We start from the raw sequence: 22,329 nt of genomic DNA on the forward strand, positions 1-22,329 counted from the left end.
TATGTTGAGATTTAAACGACGCGACGATTCCCCTGACAGTTCTCTGTACAAAATTTGACACCAGTGTACAACTGTAGCCGTCAAATTATGAGTTGTTCATGAAGACGGACAGTTAGCAACATAATGAATCGAGCAACTGCTCTGGGCACACCGTTTTGATGCCGTAAATGTTTGCATAAAAAAGAAAAGTTGTATAGGTTTTCTATCCCGGACGAAGGTACGATTCTCGTAGAATAAATTTAAGGCGATTTGGTTTTATGGTATTCATTTGGTCTTTTTATATTTTAGTGTATAAGAAATTACATGCAACAACATTCTAATTCATAACAATAATAGTAAAGTAATTATTTAATAAAGTAGGCACATAATGATTTAGAGCCTTGATCTTCAATTTCTTAAGAGTTCCTTTAGATGCAAACTGAAATAATTCTAGTTTGAAATAAAACACCCAATTTAATTATAAACTATATTTTAAAATATCCTATAAAAATAATGGAATGAATGGGATACAATCGTTGCTTAATCTTTGAAATAGACTTAGAATTTAATGTTAAAAATAAACCTTTATACAAACAATTCCTATTACATTTCTTATTATTATAAGTACTAGATTTTTTTATTAATTCAATGATTATAAAGAGTATAACAAAATAATATTAATGGCACTCATAGCCTAAAATATTTACCAAACACCTAGCTGTGATCTTTCATATTGTATTTACATGCCACATGCATATAGTTATATGATATTCGTTTAAATACAAATTTTATTATGTTTATCTTAAATACATATTATGATTAATAAAATTAAATGATTTTGCAATAGACATAACAAATGCAAGTTAAAATACTAAATACATATTTTACATAAAAATAATAGAAACTATGTTAAGCTAGAGACATATTAAAACAAATCATCAAATCAAGGTAAAACTCCTATAGGTGCCTAAGGCATGAATATATGAGAACAATAACACATTAACACAGTTCGTAATTACGAACTACGTCGATATTTGTAGAAGATCTTCTAAAGCGAGCGCCATACCGCCTCCTCCATCCTGCGAGTTTGCGTCCTGCGAGTGACCAATCAACACAATCACTCTTCGAATGCTTGCTTTGCTGGTGATTGGTCGATCGCTTGACACCTTGCCTTGAGACTCGTAAATCTTTTTACTAATATGTCTCTACTTTATGCAACTTAAATCTACGATGTTTGTACAATGTCGCAATGTACAAATACGGCGATACATCTTAAACTCTATAAATTGAGGTTATATTCTGTACTTCAATATCTATGTAGGTACATCTTTTCTGTTACAAAGTGACTAAAGTCTAACACATGTATGTATTCATAAACTTTACAATGAAATTTCATAGAGCAATGGAACGCATAGTGTAAGACCCACCACCCAGATTATTAAAACCTCGCACATTTCACCTTTCAGTGGTGGACGCCTAGTGCCTACACAATGCTAAAATTTTAATTGGACTTAGCAATTGTTATTAGCAAAAAGCATTTTGAAATTCTTGCAATCTGATTAAATTTAAGAGATTGAAGGAATTATAAATTACACCCCAAGGATTTTTTTGGTTAAAATGTCGCAGATTATAGCAAGTTATGCTTGTAAATCATGGACTTGAAGACCCACCAGTTAAAGTAAATTTACCAAAATTTTCGAACTGAATAAAGTTAATGCCATATTAGCATTTAGCGTAGGACCTCAGAATAGTTCGTGCTTTTAAGGAAAGCGTTTCTGACATGTCTTCATTGAATGTTCCATGCAGCTTTAAAGTTGAGGTGCTCTTTATATTATTGTCGTTAATTTTAAAAGTATCTCAATAAATCTATTTAAAATTCTAGGAAACAATAATATTTAATATTCATACTGCAATGTTACAAAGTTATCTCAACTGTTCATTATTGTTACGTTTAATCATTTAAAGGACATCAGCAATTCATTATTGTAAAGATCGGATTACAGGTAATAATATAATGAAAAATTAATTATTGAAAAAGGATTCGTTTAATAATTTGATAAGCGGATGCAGATTTAGGATGCACTGTTTGAAACTTCATAATAATGTAATTGAATACGTGTGCAAGAATAAAATAAGCACAAATCATAACTCTATTAGCAAATTCCAAATACAGTGTAGAGTCATCTTTGGCCTATGTAAATAAAAACTACTACATATATACATACGAAATATGCAAACCCCTTAAAATTTCTTTGAAGGACGTATAAGAAATTTTAAGGGGTTTGCATATTTCGTACATACGTGCCATATTCATTTTTTGGCGAGTAATTGGTCACCTATTCAAACATAAACTGATAACGTCTCAAGTTACTAGTGTCTTCTACCGCCATTCTACGACGGATCAGCGAAAAGTAAGCAATGGCATTCTTATGTGTTTGGTATTTAAACAACACGCACGAAGCATTTTTATACACGTTTCTGATGCATACCGCTATGATGTAGAACGCCCTACCATTATCTGTTTTTTCTGCCATATATCACTTGAGTACTTACCTTCAAGGCAAAAGCAAATTAATAATTTCCAGGATAGCGCACTCTAACCCAGACCTCATAAATGTTCTTCATCAAGTATAGCTATTGTCAAGCAACCTTGAACGCTCACAATTAACGTAAAGTTTCTTAGAGGATGGCTGACAGTAACAGATGGTCAGCGAGATATAACACAATTTGAGCCACAGAATTAAAAACCCTTATTCAGCCATTATTGCATGCAATTATTTATGCACAACTTTTAGAACTAACCACTTCACTTTAGTAGTAAACACTACTCAAGTCGTTTTTTGATGCTCTAATATTAGTCGTGTACATGGTTTCCATATGTTCTTAATTCGGTGAGTTGAGCAATAAATAGAAATTTCGTTTAAGTTTAAAAAAAAAACTTTCTCAAACTGGAGCGTCTGTCAGCCGGTCGTTATTTTACACGCCATCGAGAACGCGGTCTAGATTCGTTGGTTTGGCCTTGCCTTTAAGATTTTATATCAAGAGAATTTACTTCTAGTATCCATCTCCTATACAATCTATCTAACTATCACGATTGAGTCAAAGAATCACTTTAAATTAAAGACTACAAACGCTCATATACATAGTTTGTCTTTAAAATATAAATTGTTTAAATAATAATTCAGAAATAATAGAGGATTTGAAGAAAACAATTAATAAAATCTTACACGATGGTGTTTTCCTTGCAATAATAACATAATTTTGTAAATGAATTTACTATGTATACTGGTACCTATAATAAAATGTAAAATATATAAGTTATAAGTTTTAGCATTGAAGTATTATTTATCATTGAAATATTTATATAATTATAGTGATTTGATTCTGTCAATCCAGTCGATGTCTTGTTAAGTAGAAAAATCCTTGATCATAACTTACTATGTTTTGAAATTATTACTTACAATAATATATAATTTACCATATTATATCAGTAACTGATTAATTTAACTCAGCGACGAGTATACGCGTTATTTCATCCATTAGGCAATTAAATATTATCAAATCGTCGATTATTTTATTACGTTTTCCGCTATTAGAGGCATTTAACCAATTTCAATCTGACCATTAAAAACAAATAGTTGGAAGTCCGTAACACTAATTATTTCTTTCATCACTAATTGCTAACAAACAACGTTAAACCATATAAATTTCAAATAGTAATAATACAAAATAGTAAAACACCGTTGCATTTCCTCTGTCGTTCTTAGGCGCTACTCTTTAACTCCACCATTTTTTACCAACATGAGAAAAAGGTATAAATTATTTGTTTGTTTTCTTTATTAGATAAGTTAATTCGGCACACAACAAAGAAACAGACAGGCTTACGTATTTCCATAAATTCGTAAAAGCTTATTCACTCTTGCCTAGAGGTAATCAAGTTATACGTGTCAGGAATATTACTGTTAGCATAATCTAGTATACATGAATATTAAATATTAATAGTATGGACGGAAAAAAATACATTATATTGCTCATTGCAAAAAAAACGAACTTTTAAATAGCGCCATAATAACTAATACCTCAAAACTGAACCTTTAGTTTAAGTTATACGGAAACAAACTACTCACGATTTTATCGTTTCACATTGCAATGATGATGTAAGTAATTGATTGTGTTGGTTGTTAGGTATACAGTCATTAATAATGGAAGGTACGAGAAATTGGATACCTTAAGTATATTAATATTTCACTTAAAGATAAATATCACTTATTTTAATAAAGATAGAGGTGAATGAAATATTAAGAAGTAATATAATAAAGAGACCTGCAAACATTAAAATATAAAAAAAAACTTGGTTGTTATTTTACATCGTGACAGCTAGGTATTGTGATATAAAAGTACAGCTTAAATGTATTACGTAAAGGTCGTGAGCACACGAAACCACACTGTTTTAAATACGATTCGTTCCATTTTTAGTTTTATTTCAAAATATGATTATCATATAAATATTAATATTTAGATATAAAACTAGAGCTGAATGTTTAACATAAAGATCGTAAGGACACGAAAATACACTTTTAAATACAATTCGTTCCATTTTTTCAAGTGCGTACATGTATAAAAAAATGTTAATTTCGTAGATATTGGTGTCTTCATTGAAGCCACAAACTGAGGGCATCGCTAACAAATACGAGTTCAGAAATGGTCGATAACTTTCGATGGTATTCTATTCTGATCCGAAAAGTACGCTCGTGACAAATCGATGCAAATGAGTATAAATCGTTACCTATACATATTCACGTCGATTCAATTTAACAATCGGTATTCTGCAACCGTGCGATAGCTTGCAACTAGCAATGTAGAGCGCTTTCTATATAACGATTACGATTAACTCGATAACGATTCGACCATAAATACTGTGTAACGATGTGCTCCTCGGCAAATCGTATCCATGTCGTATCGTTATTTTAAAGCGCTTTCTTGATATAATCCATGTTTGATATTTGAATAATCCTTTTTGAGCAGCGCTCGTTCGTCGAATATTATCGTTGTATGGCACTGCCTGTGGCCTAATGTTATCTGAAATGAGAAAAGCATGTTTTAGTAAACGGAGAAGAAGACATTCGACTCACGTAAATTAGCCACTTTCGCGACATTCACTTTTTACCCTAGTTTTACATAACACCGTTGCTAGTTTCAGAACTTTCAGAAACAAATGGCTGTGATAAACAGACAGATAGACAGACTATGCAGATGTCCCACCTGATGGCAATGTAAAAATTTGTAAGACGTGTTTCTTACAAGACATGGAAGGAATAAGCACATCACTGTGTCCATTACTCTGAGAGGACCGGAGTGCTGATGGCAGTAATACTTTTCAGAGCGAGCTCTGTCACAGAAAATCTACTCCTGCTCACTACTAGTAAACTAGTGGCAAACCTAAAGAAATTTCCGGTAAAAAATTACAATTTCACTTATTAAAAATATCTACCTACCTATCTTTATATGCTTACCGCAATTTAGCTTTTAACATTGTATTGTCTTTAGAAATTATATTCAACTGATCTTCGTTACGACTTTTTAACGGTCACTTAAAATATAAAAGCGGTTCCCTAAAAGAAAGTCAAAACGAGTCAAGTTGTCACACGCTAACCCACGTCAGAATTGCAAGTGCTACTTATTAAGTAACGCTCAAACTGTTAATAACCTAGTCAATGATAACTAGCTTTATTACCATACAATTGCATTGTCGTATCTACCTACCGATCTGTTAAGCTTACGCTACGTCACGATCTTGATTAAATTAAATTAAAATTAATTCCTCATGAAACATGAATTACATTGTGTGACGGTAATGTTCATAAAGCAAATGATAAGGCTAGCAATATGTAGGTAGTGGTTTTCTTAAATATGGGCTCTTTAGCAATAGAATTCCCCTAGCTGATAACCCAACTCGCTAGTGACTGAAGCAGGATCGATCCAGTAACGACAGACAATGCAACAAAAGTAGATGCACTGGGCACACAGTCTATTATGAAAATTAAGCTTAATTTGCTATAGTAAGATGCTAACAATTATTCATTGAAAAGTCAACATCTCCTGAGGATGCTCCAGTTGTGGAACGAAACGTGCGTAGTGGGTACATTGCCGAAGATCTGTTTGGTGTGGAGTTTAAGGATTGAAGGAATTATAAATTACACCATACAGATTCTCCTGCTTTTCGCGGACTATAGCAAATGAAGCTTAATTTTCATAATATATCATGGATTTTCGAAAAGTTTCATTGTAGTAGTGTAATTTTAGGCTCCAATTATCGGACTGACAGTCAGGCACGCAACACGCTTTTATTAGCTTCTATGTATGTATGTTTGTAACCGACTCCTTTGAGCTCGATTTTGTCCTAATTTGAACGGTCAGATTTCTTTCAAACTTTGTAGACATATCGAGACACCGATGACAATACACTAATCTGAGAAGATTATTCCAATTTTCGATATAAAAAATAAGATTTTTTACTAATTACTACAGCGCCATCTAGACCCAAATGTAAAAAACCTTTGGCGTTACCAACAGATGGCGTTCGCGTACCTAACAAATTCCACAGAAAACATAAAGCTACTAGATGGTAGAGGGCGTTAGTTAGTTTTTACAATGAATTTTTTTTTTTATTCACACTATTATTAATTTATATTTATTGAACTTTTAACACTATTCTTAGTTTAAATTAATTTTTTATTTTTTAGTTCGGTTTTCTATAAAAAGCGTGTTTTTTGGTTTTTTTTAAAACTATTATTTATTCTTTTAGGAAGGGAAGTTGAAAACACAAATATACATTCTATATTAACCCCTTCGTTATAATGTCAAGCCCATTTCTAGCACAGATGTTGGCCTCGATAGGTAAGGAGAAAGGGAAATATTTAATGTGTTATATCAAAGTAGCAAGACGGCCTTTGTTCTCATTTACCATATCAATTGAACTGAATAACAAAATACTCTTTGAGTATACGATATAGATTGAGAAAGAGGATTCTAAAGTCATCTAAGACTTTAAGAGTTCAGCCAAGCGGAAAATTAAGTTGAGTAACAGCTACCTTGAAGTTGCATAGTTATTTCTGTTGTAACAGTATGATCACCAGTGACTTACATTGACTAGTCAAGGTAGGAAACCTTTATTTAAAATTATACTAAGTTTAGTACTTATTAGTACTAGTCTAATATGGAATATAATAATATAATTTGACGGCTGATTGGCGCAGTGGGCAGCGACCCTTCTTTCTGAATCCAAGGCCGTGGGCAACTGGAAAATATATGTATGATGAACATGAATGTTTTTCAGTGTCTGGGTGTTTATATGTATATTATATGCTGATGAATATTTTTATGAATTCATAAATACATGAATTCATAAAAATATTCATCAGCCATCTTTGTACCCATAAGACAAGCTACGCTTACTTTGGGGCTAGATGCGATGTGTGTATTGTCGTAGTACATTATTTTATGTATTATTATATAACTCCAAAAGAAATTTATGCCTGCCTACATGATCTCTCGCTCTTTCATTATTTCACCACAACTAATACAACGTCGAAAGATTACGCTCTTACCTGGCAGCAAGTCTGCCTAGAAACATGTGGCAGCGGGTGGCGAGTTGTGGCACTCAACTTCTTCAATCCGGAATTCGCCTGCATGAGATCTATCTCTATTTTATACTTCTTAACCAATATCATGTAGAAAGATTATTATCTCACCTTGGCCCATGTCTGGCTCGAATCATATGCGGCGGCACTTCGCGACGCTCAACCTCGTCGGAGTTGAGCTGCAGTCCAGCCACCAGCTGCATGATCTCTCGCTCCTTCTTTAATTCTTCTCGACCTGTCTCCACCTGGAAATTGAAAAACGGACAAACTATATTTATGTATGAGACAATTGATATAATGCACAGATTTTCGACAAAAACTTTGGCGATTTCGACATCGAGAATTTGTTATCCTAGGAACCATTATGATTTAATATGTTACTCTGCTTTGAATAATCAATGATACAGTGGTTATAAAGGAGATGCCTTCAATTATGTTGTCTGTAGGTAAAAATCTTTCCGTTGCAACGTTGTTAAGTGCAAAATATTAATTTTACTCTATAATATCATATTTACGAAACAATACTTTATACACGGTATTGTATCGTAACACTTCAATCGCTTATCACTATAAAATAGTTTATTGTCCACCTATCATATGACATTCAAGTCAGTGCCCCGGTAACTACACCATGTGACATAAAATTTTACAGTTATTTTATAAAGACCCAGACGGGACAAAACCTTTTATACTTGTAGATGTTTAAACGACAATTTATTTAGAAGTTAAGATCATTACCCGGGTTGAACTAAATATTGAACGGGGTGGTCATTTTTACCAAGTAATTTCTAGTACCAATCAACCCGGAGTTGTCCACGAAGAGCACGATTAGCCGTCACTAAGCTCTAAGTGGACCAAATCCTCTCCCAGCGGGAGGGTTTGAGTCGTGGGAAGAGTAGGGTGGTGACAACTGCGTTGGAAGTATAAATTTCATTAAATTTCAGGTATACTAAAACAAAAAAAAAATTGACTTGTAAATCAGAGTCGAGTCTATAGTCAGAGTATAGTCTATATTTCCCAGAAAAGTGTCAAACTCCTATCCATGTTTATGAAGGAGTAGGGAGTACCTCTTTGCTTCGCTGAGCCAGAAGAATTAATAAATGTAGGTTACACGCACTGTCGCGATTTAAAACGGTTAGTAAACTGCAAGTTGGCACTCGATCGCAGTATCACTTCGAGACTTGCTCGTAACATCTTACGCAATCGTACCGTAATCGATTGCAATGGGATGCAATATTATTGAGTGTATTGCTTCCTTATGGTTCGCGTACGTGGATATAAGACATTTTACCGAACCTCTAGTTAGATTTATGTTAAAAATATGTAACACTGGTTTTACAGTTCATGAAATTCAGTTTTTACGTTCACGTTGAACTGCATAGACTGGCCACGTACCTACCGTAATCCTTTGCAATGGGATGTAATATTATAAAACTGTTTTTCTTCCTTATGGATTTGCTTACTTGGATATAATATACCTAGATAGATTGATGTTAAAAAAAGGTGATAACGGTTTCAGGAAACTCAGTGTTGCCACAGACCGTAATCGTTTGCAATGGGATGCAATATTCAGACTGTTTTGTTTTCTTATGGATCTCGTACGTGGATATAAGACATTTAACCATTAACCCTAGTTAGATTGATATTAAAAATAAGACAACTTGGTCCCCTTTCAAAGGGCAGCCGAAGCCCTTACCACTAGGCTAACACCGCTTGATCTATATATAGCTTGGCAGTTGGCATCATTTTTATTATTAAATGAATAAAATTTTATGTTCATTATTAGTCCATCCAGAGTGAGGAACCTCCTCACAATACGCGCCGTTTCAAGGACTACTGCCTTCTGTATCCGACCCTTTATCCAACAACCAAACGAAAGCTTCTTAAGATGTTGGTCGAAGCTTTTCGCGAGAAGACCATTGACTGAAACGACTACGATAGACTATTTATTTATTCTTTAAAATAATTGTTTTATAAATATAACCCTAAAAAAACTATTATTATTATTATTAAGTTAGAAAAATAAAAGAAGAATAGAAACACAAAGACGGAAGGAGAATATATATATTTATATACATTTTAAGTTTTTTTTTATTAACTTAGAGTAAAAATAATTAACGTCATACAGGGTTTATGTGACAAGGCATAGTGATATTAATTTTTATTTTGATATAAGCTATAATCACAAACCTACCAGTAGTCAGTAAACAACATGACAAGTTTATGATTACAACTTGTAGGCCATCTGGTACGCCATCTCTACCAGATCCTTACCCCACGTTATATTCTCACTGATAAAGTTATTTTAGTCTAAAATTCTTTAAGTTTGCCCTTTACATATTTGATGTTATTAATGTTTTTAATCTTATCAAACAAACTAGCGGTCCCTCGCGACTATATTCGCATATAAATCAACCTTAAAAGATAAAAATATGCTGTCGCTTTTAAAGGGGAACAACTTTGTCATATATGATTTTATCGAAACCTAAACCGTTTATTTAGCGGAAGCTCTCAAAAGGAAAAAAAACGCCAGATTGCAAATCATTCTTCATTGATGCTATAAAGTCTACAACCTTTCTCGATAACTGGGTAATCAAACACTGAAATATTTTTTCTAATTGGACCAGTAGTTACTGGGACCATCGCGTTCAAATAAACAAACTCTTCAGCATTATATTTTAATACCGTTGGAGTAAGAAGTGCCCGAAGTGACGGCCCAGTGGTGGCATTCGCGTGAGCTGCGCGCGATACTGGACAGTACTTGAACATTGCAACATTACTTTATTTAAGTATATAAAATAAAAGTTTTTTTTTAAATAAACGTAGCCTTAGTTACTCTTTATTACCTCAGCTACCTGCCAATAAAAAAGTCCCGTCAAAATCGGTCCAGCCATTTCAGAGAATAGCCGGAACAAACACACAGACAAGACAGACAAAAAATGTAAAAACTGTTATTTTGGTGTACACGTACCGTACATATATTCATATACATGTAGTAAAAATGGAAACAAAATGTAGTCTGTTTATTGGTAATAAAACCTATCACTAGAAAACTATAGAGAAAAATCTCATAATGGCCCGCGAAGTAATCGCACTAGATGACTAAACATGATCGAATCAAAGAAAGCGTAAATGAAAGAACAGGTAAAAGCTGTGCATCAATCGTACACATTGATGGTTACAGCTGACCATACTTCAAATAAAGTAATGCAAACTTTATGGTAGATACTTTTAAAGTTGTAAATGACTTGAACGAATAAATTTAACGTGTTTGTATGAATGAATATTATGGGCCTACGAGTATACGAACTAAAAAGTACTTTGTAATACTCTCTATTTGTGTATGGTAATGTTAGTTGGTAAATTTAACTTAGAAGGTGTGGTGCGTAATTAAAGTATAGAAAATAATTAAAGTGAACATAGTATTTGCACCTAGAAAGTGTTAAGTTTATAGGCAGTGTCCATACCTACCTACCTTAGTTAAAACGTTTAGGTCGTACCAACGTTTACAATTACGGCGAAAGATTATAAAATGATAACGACGGATTACGGAATACTCTGAGTTAATAGTAATAAAATAGCAAAGTAACTAAAAATTCAACAGTGAATATGTAATTTCACTTGATTGGTTCCCCTTATTTAAATTAAGAACCCTTGATTAATTTAACAAGTTGACATTTTATAAACAAATATGTCAAAATAGGCGCCTCGATACAAATATTAATTAAACGTGATAGTACTTCTCAAAACACATAAAAGCCTGAAACAGTTGATTATGAATAAATAAATAAGAATAGATATGTATAGATTAGCAAAATAATTTTATAATTTTTATTAGTGTTTTATCTACACTAGGAGGAATTATCAATTTTTTTACTTAAAATGCATAAGACTGACATAAAAAGCATATATTACTTTCGGTAGGAGAGCCGTAGGTTAATTGGTCAAAGCGTTCAGACCGCGATTGCCAGAGAGTCGCAGGTTCAAATCCTGTTGGTTCCGATTTTTTTTATATGCATTTTAGGTTTATAAAACAGCAACATTCCTACAGTTCCGGAAATGAACTAATTGAGGCAACGACGATGTAAAAAATATCAAAACAGCTTATCAAGGAACTCAATTCTCTACCTGTTAGTTTAATGGAAACAATCAATAATTTCCACCAATTTTTTCCAACCACGCCCGACATGTATTTAATGATTTATTGTTGGATATAAGTAGGTAATAATATAATGATGAGTTTTTGTTAGTTGTTTCAAACAAATCCATAATTTTTGCCAATTTCCCTTCAACCGTGACGCCGTATCGCGTTCTCGGCCGCCTAGCCTCACTTGACACATACGGCAAACCAACTTTCCATCCAAACTTGCCTTCAACGTTTATTGCACAACAACCTTTTTTCACACTAGTATTTGATTCGAATTTCTAAATACCTCAGTTGAATGACGTGTGGGAAGGAAGAGTAAAACGGGCAATTAGCAATTTAACGCGAAGTATCAACAGCTAACGCTCTGTAAAAGATTACATAAAGTGAAAAATATCTCCGCATGGTCTTTTGAGAGCAGAATATTTTGATCGCTTATGGATGTTCTATATTTTCTGGTTCAATATATTATCGATATCTCTTCATCACCAGTCTATTTGGACACAAGCCACCTATCTAATAAAATTCTAATGACTTCAAATGATGAATTCTAATTCTAAAAGACTGAGATTCCTTAAATGTATGACACACACAAAAAAACACTGTGTCACTGCTATATATTAAAAAAAAATTTACTCAACATTAACGTGGTATGTCTGAGTCCCACAACACAGAACATAAAAGGGGACTTTTTGCCGCTTCATTCAATCTTATTTTTCTTTTTTTGTTAATAATTGACGCACTAAGCAGATGACCCATCTGTAGCGATCTGTGTCCATCAACCTAAGAAGTAGGTGTAATGCGTCATGTGCCTCTTATTACAGCGACTGCCACGCCCTTTAGACCGGAACAGAGAAATTTTACTTGACGGCAGAAATAAGTAGGGTCCTTGACAAAGTTCTGCCACAAAAAGCTCCCCTACTGCCAAATGTTAAGTAACTTTACTTTTAATTAATCATGAAAATTGAGCCTAATTTACTAATCCTCCGTACCCTCTCTCGGAAGATCTGTTTGGTGTGGAGTATAAGGATTGAAGAAATTATAAATTAAACCATACAGCTTCACCTGCCTTTCGCGGAGTATAGCAAACTAGGCTTAATTTTCAAGATATATCATGGATTTCCGCAAAGTAACGCCCGCTTCTATCCAATATTTACTTTTAATTATTTTTATTTCATTTCTGAATTTCTTCAGTGTGCGGTATGAATTTAATTATTTATTTACTAACGCCTATCATAAGGTTATCTTAATAAGATGGTAAATAAATATAATCCCCAGTAGGTACCTAAACGTACAGGATAATTTTAATCTTAAACTATTTTACCAAAAGACGTTGATAATGTTGTTCATTAAATTTTGGGTAGAAAACAAAACTATATAATCTATTATTAATATAAATATTTAGAAATATTTTCGAATTATTGGCACCCATTGACACCCAGTGACATTCTAGAATGCGAGTTATTTAGAAATTTCTTACTGACCCAACATAGTTACAATATATAAACGTAAACAAAGCAAAAGTGAAACACGTATATCTGCATCTCAATATTATTGGTACGAAACGTCTTACTTTCTAAGAACTATATGTAAACAGTGTCCATTTACAACGCACGCATAACGAAGTGTTAATATCTGCTTAAGTATGCGCATATTCTTACAATAATAGAGACAGCACTCCATGTTTCGAGATATCTGATAGATTTATCTCAGGGGCATCAGATTCAAAGCTCAAGCTATTAAGCATCTCAGAAGAATGTTAATGAAAACACACGTTTAAATTATAGGCCTTAATTAACCAAATAGGTAAGCATTTACCATTTAGTAAAAAATAGTGATATACAAGAAACCACGTTAAAAATTACGGACACGAATAATTTATAATTAAAAGCCAAGCCGGGGTGGTTTTTAGTTTGGGTATACCCCCTTTAGAAGGAGAGAGTCGTTTGACATAACCTCCGTCCTGCCCAAGGGTCGGAGATAGCCATAAAGCTTTTCCACTACGGCAAAGAAAAAAAGGGACGTTTAGCTTAAGCATATTATTTAAGCACCCTATGACCCATAAAACAGAACAAATCTGATACTAACGGTACAGTAGTTAGTAATAGTACCTACCTATTACCATTTCTTTGTATAAAATCATAAAGATTTAGGTAGATACCTAATTTGTATATTAGTTTAGGCTGCTACCAATTTCGAACATAGTAAATTATTCCTAAATCGAATACATTCTTCGACATCTAACCACGTAGTAGTACTTTTAAAACAAATCTTTTGGCTTTTAATTATAAATTAAATGGGCTATCTAAAAAAAAATGTATGTTACGACATCACATTACAAATATTTGAATTACTTTGCCTTTCTCTACTATGCATGTTTTAATCTTACTCTTGAATCACTCTATCCATTGCTGAAAACTGCATTAAAATGCATTTGGTAGCTTAAAATATCTAAGCGTACAAACAGCGGTAGTGACTTTGTTTTATACTACGTAAAAGAAGATAGATAATTCTTAGTAATAATTTGAACGCACTGGTAGCACAACCCTGATTATATAACATCTGATAAATTACATGCTTAATGAAGTATGGATTTCTTCACTGATCATATGATGTCAGATAAACGATGTCACAACATTATAAACGATTCATATACGTTGGGTACTGACGACCTTAAACAACTTACGAGTATCATACTCGTAAGTTATTTATAATTAATATGCTCAAGCACAGAGACAGTGTGAGAAAGCGAAGTTAAGACGTGACCAATAAAGCCGCTTTTATTTCTGCCGCCACTTTTGTTGTTGTAATGCTGTATTCCGGTCTGAAGAGCTTGGTTGCCCAGCGTCTTTCAACCTGAGGCGAAGGTGTTAAGGTTGATGGACAAAGGGCGGTACGTTGCAAAACGTATTCCTTTCTTGCCCTACTAAGTGGTCATCTTTAAAAACATTTTTCAAACTCAAATCGTTTATTTGCAGATTGGTTTTACATTGTAGGTAGACAAAATATAGGGTAAAACAATCCGCCTTAGAAGGCATGCAAATTGCCATGTACATATATATTTTTTGCGTGCATGCGTATGGTGAAGCGCATATATATATATACATAAGCGCATTTTGCGCATCCATCTGTTAATACAACCATAAACGCGGGCGGGATGTTTATAATAGGCTACTTGTATAAAATACATACCTATATATAGATGTTCACCGCGTCGTGAATATTGTTTTATTTATGTATCCTTGAATATTTGACGACCTTCCTGGCGAAATGGCGAGCTCTGTGAATTTAAGTAGGAGGTCCCGGATTCAATTCCTGGTAAGTAATTTATAATTTCTGAATTTTCTCTGGTCTGGTCTGGTGGGAGGATTTGGCCCTGGCTAGCTACTACCCTACCGACAAAGGCGTCCCGCTACGCGATTTAGTGTTCCAGTGCGATGCCGCGTAGAAACCAATTAGGGGTACGACTACCATACTCCCTAACAAGTTAGCCCGCTACCATCTTGCACTGCATCATCACTAACCAGGTGGGAGTGAGTGAAAGCGATCCATGGTAAATTTTACTTATATACCAAGGTATATACGAAAGGTATGACGGTTGAATGTACTTATAGTAGATTTTTGGGGTACCACACTTACAGGTTGTCCTAATAGGATGGTTTAACCACAGCTAGCATAGATACACTACTTAAGAAACCATAGTAGGAACGAACTTGCGATGTAAGAAGGGGTCAAGAACGGTATACAACTACCGTTCTCTTTAAATTTGGAATCGTTATGCTGTTTAATATGTTGATTCTATATAGAGAACAAATACTATTGGTTGGATAGATGTAAATACTCGTAGTTGTTTATTTTTTCACCCTCTGACAAAGATGTTGGTCTTTTAAGCCCTCACTTTGCAAATAAATATAGATAGCACCATTATTGACTTATTATGTAAATACTTTTACAGAATACATGTACGTTACTTAAACATTCTAAGGTCTTGGTCGGTAGAGTGGTAGCCAGTCACGTGCAAAGCCTCTCACCAGACCACACCAGAGAAAATTCAGAAATTATAAATTACTAAACGGGGATTGAACCCGGGACCTCCTACTTAAATACACAGAGCTCGCCTTTGCGGTAGGAAGGTCTTCAAATATTCAAGGCTACATAAATAAAAAAATATTCACGACGCGGTAGTTACATCCATATATAGGTACCTATGTATTTTATACAAGTAGCCTATTCTAAACATGCCGTCCGCGTTTACGGACGGATGGATGATGGATGGATGGATAAATCCAACAAATGGATGTCCACTGCTTAATAATATGTCCTTTGATGAAGACTTGATTAACTGATAGATAGTCCGGTAAGAAATAATTTTTGAAAATTCGTCTTAGAATGGGGCAAAACAGATGTTTGAAATATGTCTATTTTATGACGTTTGTATGTTGAATATATTTTTTTTCCCCCAAGTTTTGGTTTGATAATAATATTACCGATGATAAATTATAGTGGCTATAGTACTTCGGCTTCACTTTCGGGGGGGGACCGAATTAGATATTGATCAAATATCACATTCTTTAACAATAAAAGAAAGATTTATTATTAAAGAATTGTTTACTCTAGTATAGTAAATATTGAAACGATTAAGCAACGTTGGTTCTTACGGCATCCCAGTACATAACGGATTCTAAAAGATAGACCACTATCATAATGTGGTCTGTCTAAATATTAAATATAAAGAGAAATATATTAGTTTTTATTTATTGGAATATATTAAATATTATAAATAGATTTTGCACGCCTGAGTGGCAAACTGTAGAAACATTTTTGTTCATATAATTAATTGTAATAAATAAATTATGATTACAATAATAACGGGCCTTAAAGCCTTCTCAATCTTAGAGGAGACCCATGTCCTGTGAGCTGCTAATTGATGAATAATAATGGTGTCTGGTGATATATCAAAGGTATAAGCTGAGATAGTCGTTAATCACAGTAGCATCATCACAATTGTTTTCTCAGTGGAGTAGGGTAGTGGTATTTAAAAGTATTAGTTGATTAGTTTTCTTTCGCATGCATTTACACGCTATATTAAAATATCCTTTTGTGAAACAAACGTACAAACTTTCGTTATTTTAAGTACAATCATATTATGTAACTATCTATATTAGAGTTGATATTAACGTCAAGCGCGATTTATTGTTGCACGTTTTAAGAAATTTATGAGACAGTTTAACACACTACGAAACGGTTAGATATGTGAAAATCACAAATAAAAACGCGCAGCAAATCATAGAAAGCGTATACACAAGTATAAACCGTCATCCAGTGAAAAGATTGGATTTATTTATGCCACGAGCAGCTCAGTGATTCGCTAGCGAACATAATTAATTATACCTGTTATAATTCTTATTATTTGTGTCAATAAAATTATCCAAAAACTAGTGATTTCAAATTGCTAAAAGAATTTAACTGGAAAACATTTAAAAATTTAAAATTTAAAAAAACCCGCGTAAAATTCTACAATATATAGTCTATATTAACAGTTGCAAAAGGCATATTTAATTACAGGCAGATGAGGCCTAACACCTTAACAGATTGACGGACGCAGGGTGGCACTGACAGAGATGGACGTGTTCCTTACTTGCCCCGCTTAGTGTTGCTCTGATTATAGGCGACGGTTTTAACTTACCATCAAAATTCAATTCTAAATTCTAAATGTTTTTAGTATATAAAAGGGCATATATGACGGCCCTTTTTTATAACTCAGTCTGTTTGACTTTACCCACGGTTCGGAATGCAGATTCTAAGAGCCATCAAGAAACTCAATAGATTGCTCAACATCGTTGCTCTTACATCAGGTGGTGGCCCCACCTGATGATATGCTTGGTTTATATATAATATTATTTATATATTATAAACAAAGCTACAATAATTGTCACTTTAAAAAAAAAAGAGTTTTACATTTTGTATGTGTGATAAAAGTGCGTGAAGGTAATAATAAAGGAAGTGACTCAAAACTCTCTGCCATAATAGTCTAATCAAGTTTTAACAACGGTGATATAACCATAAATGGTATTTTGCCGGCAATTGTATTGAAACATATTCTACCGTCATGTAACAATGCAATAAACATAATTGTAATTCGATTTGTACCGCTAGAAAAATATCGGTCACAGTTCGATGGTGACGTTAGTGGGTCAGAACCGTCCATTCAAGTACACTGCGCGACACTGTGCCCGTTCAAGGTTATAGCTTTCACACAAACAGCTGGACAATTATGGAGCATCTAATTCTGTTTTCCATCTAGAAACACAACACTATACAAAAGATTAACACGCGTTTACCAGCGGTTATACGAGTACTTCAGTATGGAGATAACTGCATTCCATACTGGATGCAGTTAACATATCTTATAATATATCTTTCCTTGTTTTGTTTTTTTCTTTAATGTTAAAATAACGCTGAATATTTCACCAACTTCATTACCTTATGTTACAGGCCTCTCTCATAGGACTGTAAGAAATATATATAATATAAATAAAAGGCTTTGCAGACTGGCTGACACACAACCTACAGTCCAAATGGCTGAACGATTAATTTCTAAATTGTGAAAGAACATTCTTTAAGCACCCCCAGAGAAATGATTTTTAAAAAGGTTTCTGAAGACCGTGGGTAAATTTCTTAACCTCAAGAGATATCAGAAATCCTGCTACTGTTGTTCACATTCGCTATTTTATTATAAAAAAAACTTCAACAAAATAATAATATGCCATGACTCATGAGCCGACTATCTCTTATTAATTGTCCGGATGCTGAAAAGCATGTGACAGCAGCATGTTTCTCAGAAACGAGAAATGTAAAATCAATAAAACAAACAACAAATTGGTCTTATCAGACAAGATACATTTTTCGATTCTGTACTAATTTATGTGTTACTAATGCTGATCAGAATAATAATGCGGCAGCAAGATTCTCAGACTAGTTTTCCGAGAATTGTTGATCATAAAACAAACACAATTATACAACAAACTAAATGCCTTTTCTTAAGCGCATATGCTAATTTCATCATTACAATCCATTTACGTCCATAGGTGGATATAGATATTCAATAGAGATTCCATATTCTTCCCCACGCGCGATAGCGGTCTTGTACTCTTCTGTCGCTTTTGTCTAAAGCGAGAGTCAAACTACGTCCAACTTCCGTCCTCGCGACTAATCACAAGTCACCGTCTCGAACGCGCGCTATTTGTGATTGGACACGCTGGACGCAAACTTGAACGCAGTCGGTTGTAGTTTGGACTTCACGGTTTGCCCTATTGCCCTTGTCTTTACAGCCTCCTGCGAGTATAATAGATTAACGTCGTATCTCCTCCCAGTCAGCCAACGCTTCCGCTGCACCGCACTATCTCCGAACCTTGAGGTCTGGTCAAGCGCAAAGATCATTTATAATTATTTGCAAGTAATTAAAACCCCAACTTTACTCTAGTAATTGTCTCGCTTTGCGGGTAACTTTGCCGGGACTTTTACAGTCTCCGGCCAACTTTTTATTACTAAAATATATTTTGGACCCTTGGGGAAAACCAAATTCCAAACGGGTGAGTTAGCAGGAACCAGCTAAGTTGGTCCTAAATATTTCTCAATACAAACCCAAACGAAAGAGAATTGGTTTTATTGGTTTTGTTAAAGACAGTTTCGGCGAGAAAGTAAAACACACAAAAAGCCGTCTGTTGAGTTGGTCCCGCCAAAACAGAGAGCACTGACCGTTTGACATTCGATATAACCTCACGACACGCACTGGTACATGGGAATGAATCCACCGGTCGCTGGTAACCATCTGGTAGTGTCTTATGTATAAACTGGTTTGCGTCAAAAACGAGTTCCTACTTAGTTAAAAGCGTTATTCAGTAATCAAGGTCTTTAAATCTATTTAAAGTAAGATACCTAGATTATAAATGCTTAAGATATTTACAGATGGACACGGCTAGAAATGAATGAAGTCAGTCGTCAAATTAAACACTCGATGTTAATTTAACAGTCCATGTCATACTTTAAATGCGAAAGTATGTCAATTTGGTTTTACGTTTGTTGGTAATCTTTTATATATTCGTTTATACTAACCACTACACTGCTTTTGATGTAATTCGCATATACATATATATATATATATACATATACACATATATATATATATGTGTATATATGTGTGTATAAATTACATTATATATATATGAAATAAAACGCCCGGTTACGGATATGCGGCGGTTAAAAATCTGATAGTTTAATCAAAAATTCACAACACAACACTGACCAGAAACAAATATATAAGCGTTATGCCGTAATTTCATAATCTAGTTTATTAAGATCCAATATTTGCGTAGATATAGCTGGCATCCTGAAGCCGGACATAGTAAATTATAGATTGTAGGAAAAGGATCCGTCGGAATTCCCAAAAAACGCGGAGCAGAAGCAAATATCAATCATTATCTCCCATTACTGGTTCACTGCGGAGCACAGGTCACCTGTCAGAATGAAAAAGGCTTAGGCGGGAGTTTACCACGCTGGCCATAGTGCGAATCGGTAGTCTTCTCACGCCTTTGAGAACATTATAAAGAACTCTCAGGCATGCAGGATTCCTTATAAGGTATTTTTTCACCGTTAAATTTATTGCTATACGCATATAACACCGATATTTCATATTATAACTTCTCTACCAATCTCTCGAACATGGTCAGTCCAAAGAGGTCCGTAGCTCTGACCACTAGTCTAACATTGCTTTATATATATACAATGCATCTATATATTTCGGATTGTATATAATTGCTAACCACATAGGCTGCCCTAACGTACATCATCCAAAAATGGGCAAGCGTGGAAACCTGCTTCAGTTTGAACCTTACAAATTAAGTACTTTAGAAAATTAGAAAGCCTTAGAAAATTTAAAATGGATTTTATAAACAGACATAAAATGTGCTTTGCCCCTGCATCTTTTATAAGAATAAAAATACATATATGTAATATATATTTTTAGTATCTGCAGCCCTATAGAAAACTATGCGTATTTAAAAACTCTGACAACAACACCTTACAATCTTTGGTCATTAGTGTTTTATAAAGAAAGACGACTTAAACCTGTCCCATTTATCTCCACACCCAATATTATCTTATATGAATTAAGGACTCGAAATTATACGCTTTTATAGACTGAACACGTTATTATGGAATAGGTACTCATAACTTAAGAATGTCTTCACGAGGTTTTAATTTAAAGACGTGTACATTAAGAACTTCGCGGTTCGTATTCAACCATAAATAAATAATTAAAGATTGCAGGAGAGTATCAAAGGTCAATGATTTCTTTCGCAAGTCATTATTTCGAAAGCCTTAAAATATACGTCGGTTAATCTTGATGACAATATATTAGAGGTCAAAATCGCGTGGTAAATACCTTCAAACAAACATGAGACAAGGTTAGGGTTGCTACATTTAACAACAAAAGTTATGGACAGAATTAGGGACTGACTTATCGTTATAAAAGAAAGATTTACAGTAAATAATACAATTTTAAGCTTCAAAAATCACTGAACTTAAAGATAATGAGGCTAAGTCGTGACAGTGAATATGTAAGTTTCAATGTTAACCAAGTCGGTACCTAAATGAACAACTGATCTTAGGGGATTGGACTTTTACCTTTCACTGTGCCTCCGAGAGCATTTTCAGCCATCAAATCCAGTCATTCAAATACAAATTCAAAATTCATTTATTTCAAGTAGGCCTAATATAAGCACTTTTGAATAGTCAAGTCTGTCTGTTTGTAGTGATTCTACCACCGGTTCGGAAGACAGATTCTACCGAGAAGAAGCCGGCAAGAAACTCAGCAGTTGCTCTTTTCCAACATCAACAATTTACATTTTGCATTTTAACATTCATTTTTCTATCTTGTGAGAGCTGAAAGCGGAGCCGGATGCTTCCAAGCAACCATTCATCATCATCATCATCATCTCAACCAATGGACGTCCACTGCTGGACATAGGTCTTTTGTAGGGAGTTCCACAATGCACGGTCCTGGGCCGCTTGCCTCCAACGGCTCCCAGCTACTCGCCTGATGTCATCTGTCCACCTCGTTTGGGGCCGACCTACGCTGCGTTTACCGGTGCGGGGTCGCCATTCCAGCACCTTAAGACCCCAACGTCCATCGGTTCTCCGAGCTATGTGCCCCGCCCATTGCCACTTCAACTTCGCAACTCGCTGAGCTATGTCGGTAACTCTAGTTCTTCTACGGATCTCCCCATTTCTGATTTGATCACGTAGAGATACTCCTAACATAGCTCTCTCCATCGCCCGCTGAGTGACTCTGAGCCTTCTTATGAGGCCCATAGTTAGCGACCATGTCTCTGATCCGTAAGTCATCACTGGCAACACGCACTGTTCGAAGACTTTAGTCTTCAGGCACTGGGGGATTTTGGACGAGAAGATGTCACGAAGTTTCCCGAACGCTGCCCATCCGAGTTGGATTCGGCGGTTTACCTCTTTCTCGAAATTGGACCTACCTAACTGGATCGTGTGTCCTAG

At 34.5% G+C, this 22,329-nt stretch overlaps 1 protein-coding gene across 1 annotated transcript in view; it reads right to left on the reverse strand.

Moving 5' to 3' along the window:
* Positions 1-481: 481 nt before the first annotated feature.
* Positions 482-22,329, reverse strand: part of LOC120627970 — a 39,175-nt gene continuing 17,327 nt past the window's right edge. The window contains exons 2-3 of the mRNA XM_039896110.1: positions 7,731-7,864; positions 482-5,058 (exon numbers count right to left, since the gene is read on the reverse strand). Coding sequence (XP_039752044.1) covers positions 5,055-5,058; positions 7,731-7,864 — 138 coding nt within the window. The 3' untranslated portion in view covers positions 482-5,054. The remainder of the gene's footprint in view (positions 5,059-7,730; positions 7,865-22,329) is intronic.

The sequence above is a fragment of the Pararge aegeria genome, chromosome 12 (genome assembly GCF_905163445.1).
Source record: "Pararge aegeria chromosome 12, ilParAegt1.1, whole genome shotgun sequence".
Lineage (NCBI taxonomy): Eukaryota > Metazoa > Arthropoda > Insecta > Lepidoptera > Nymphalidae > Pararge > Pararge aegeria.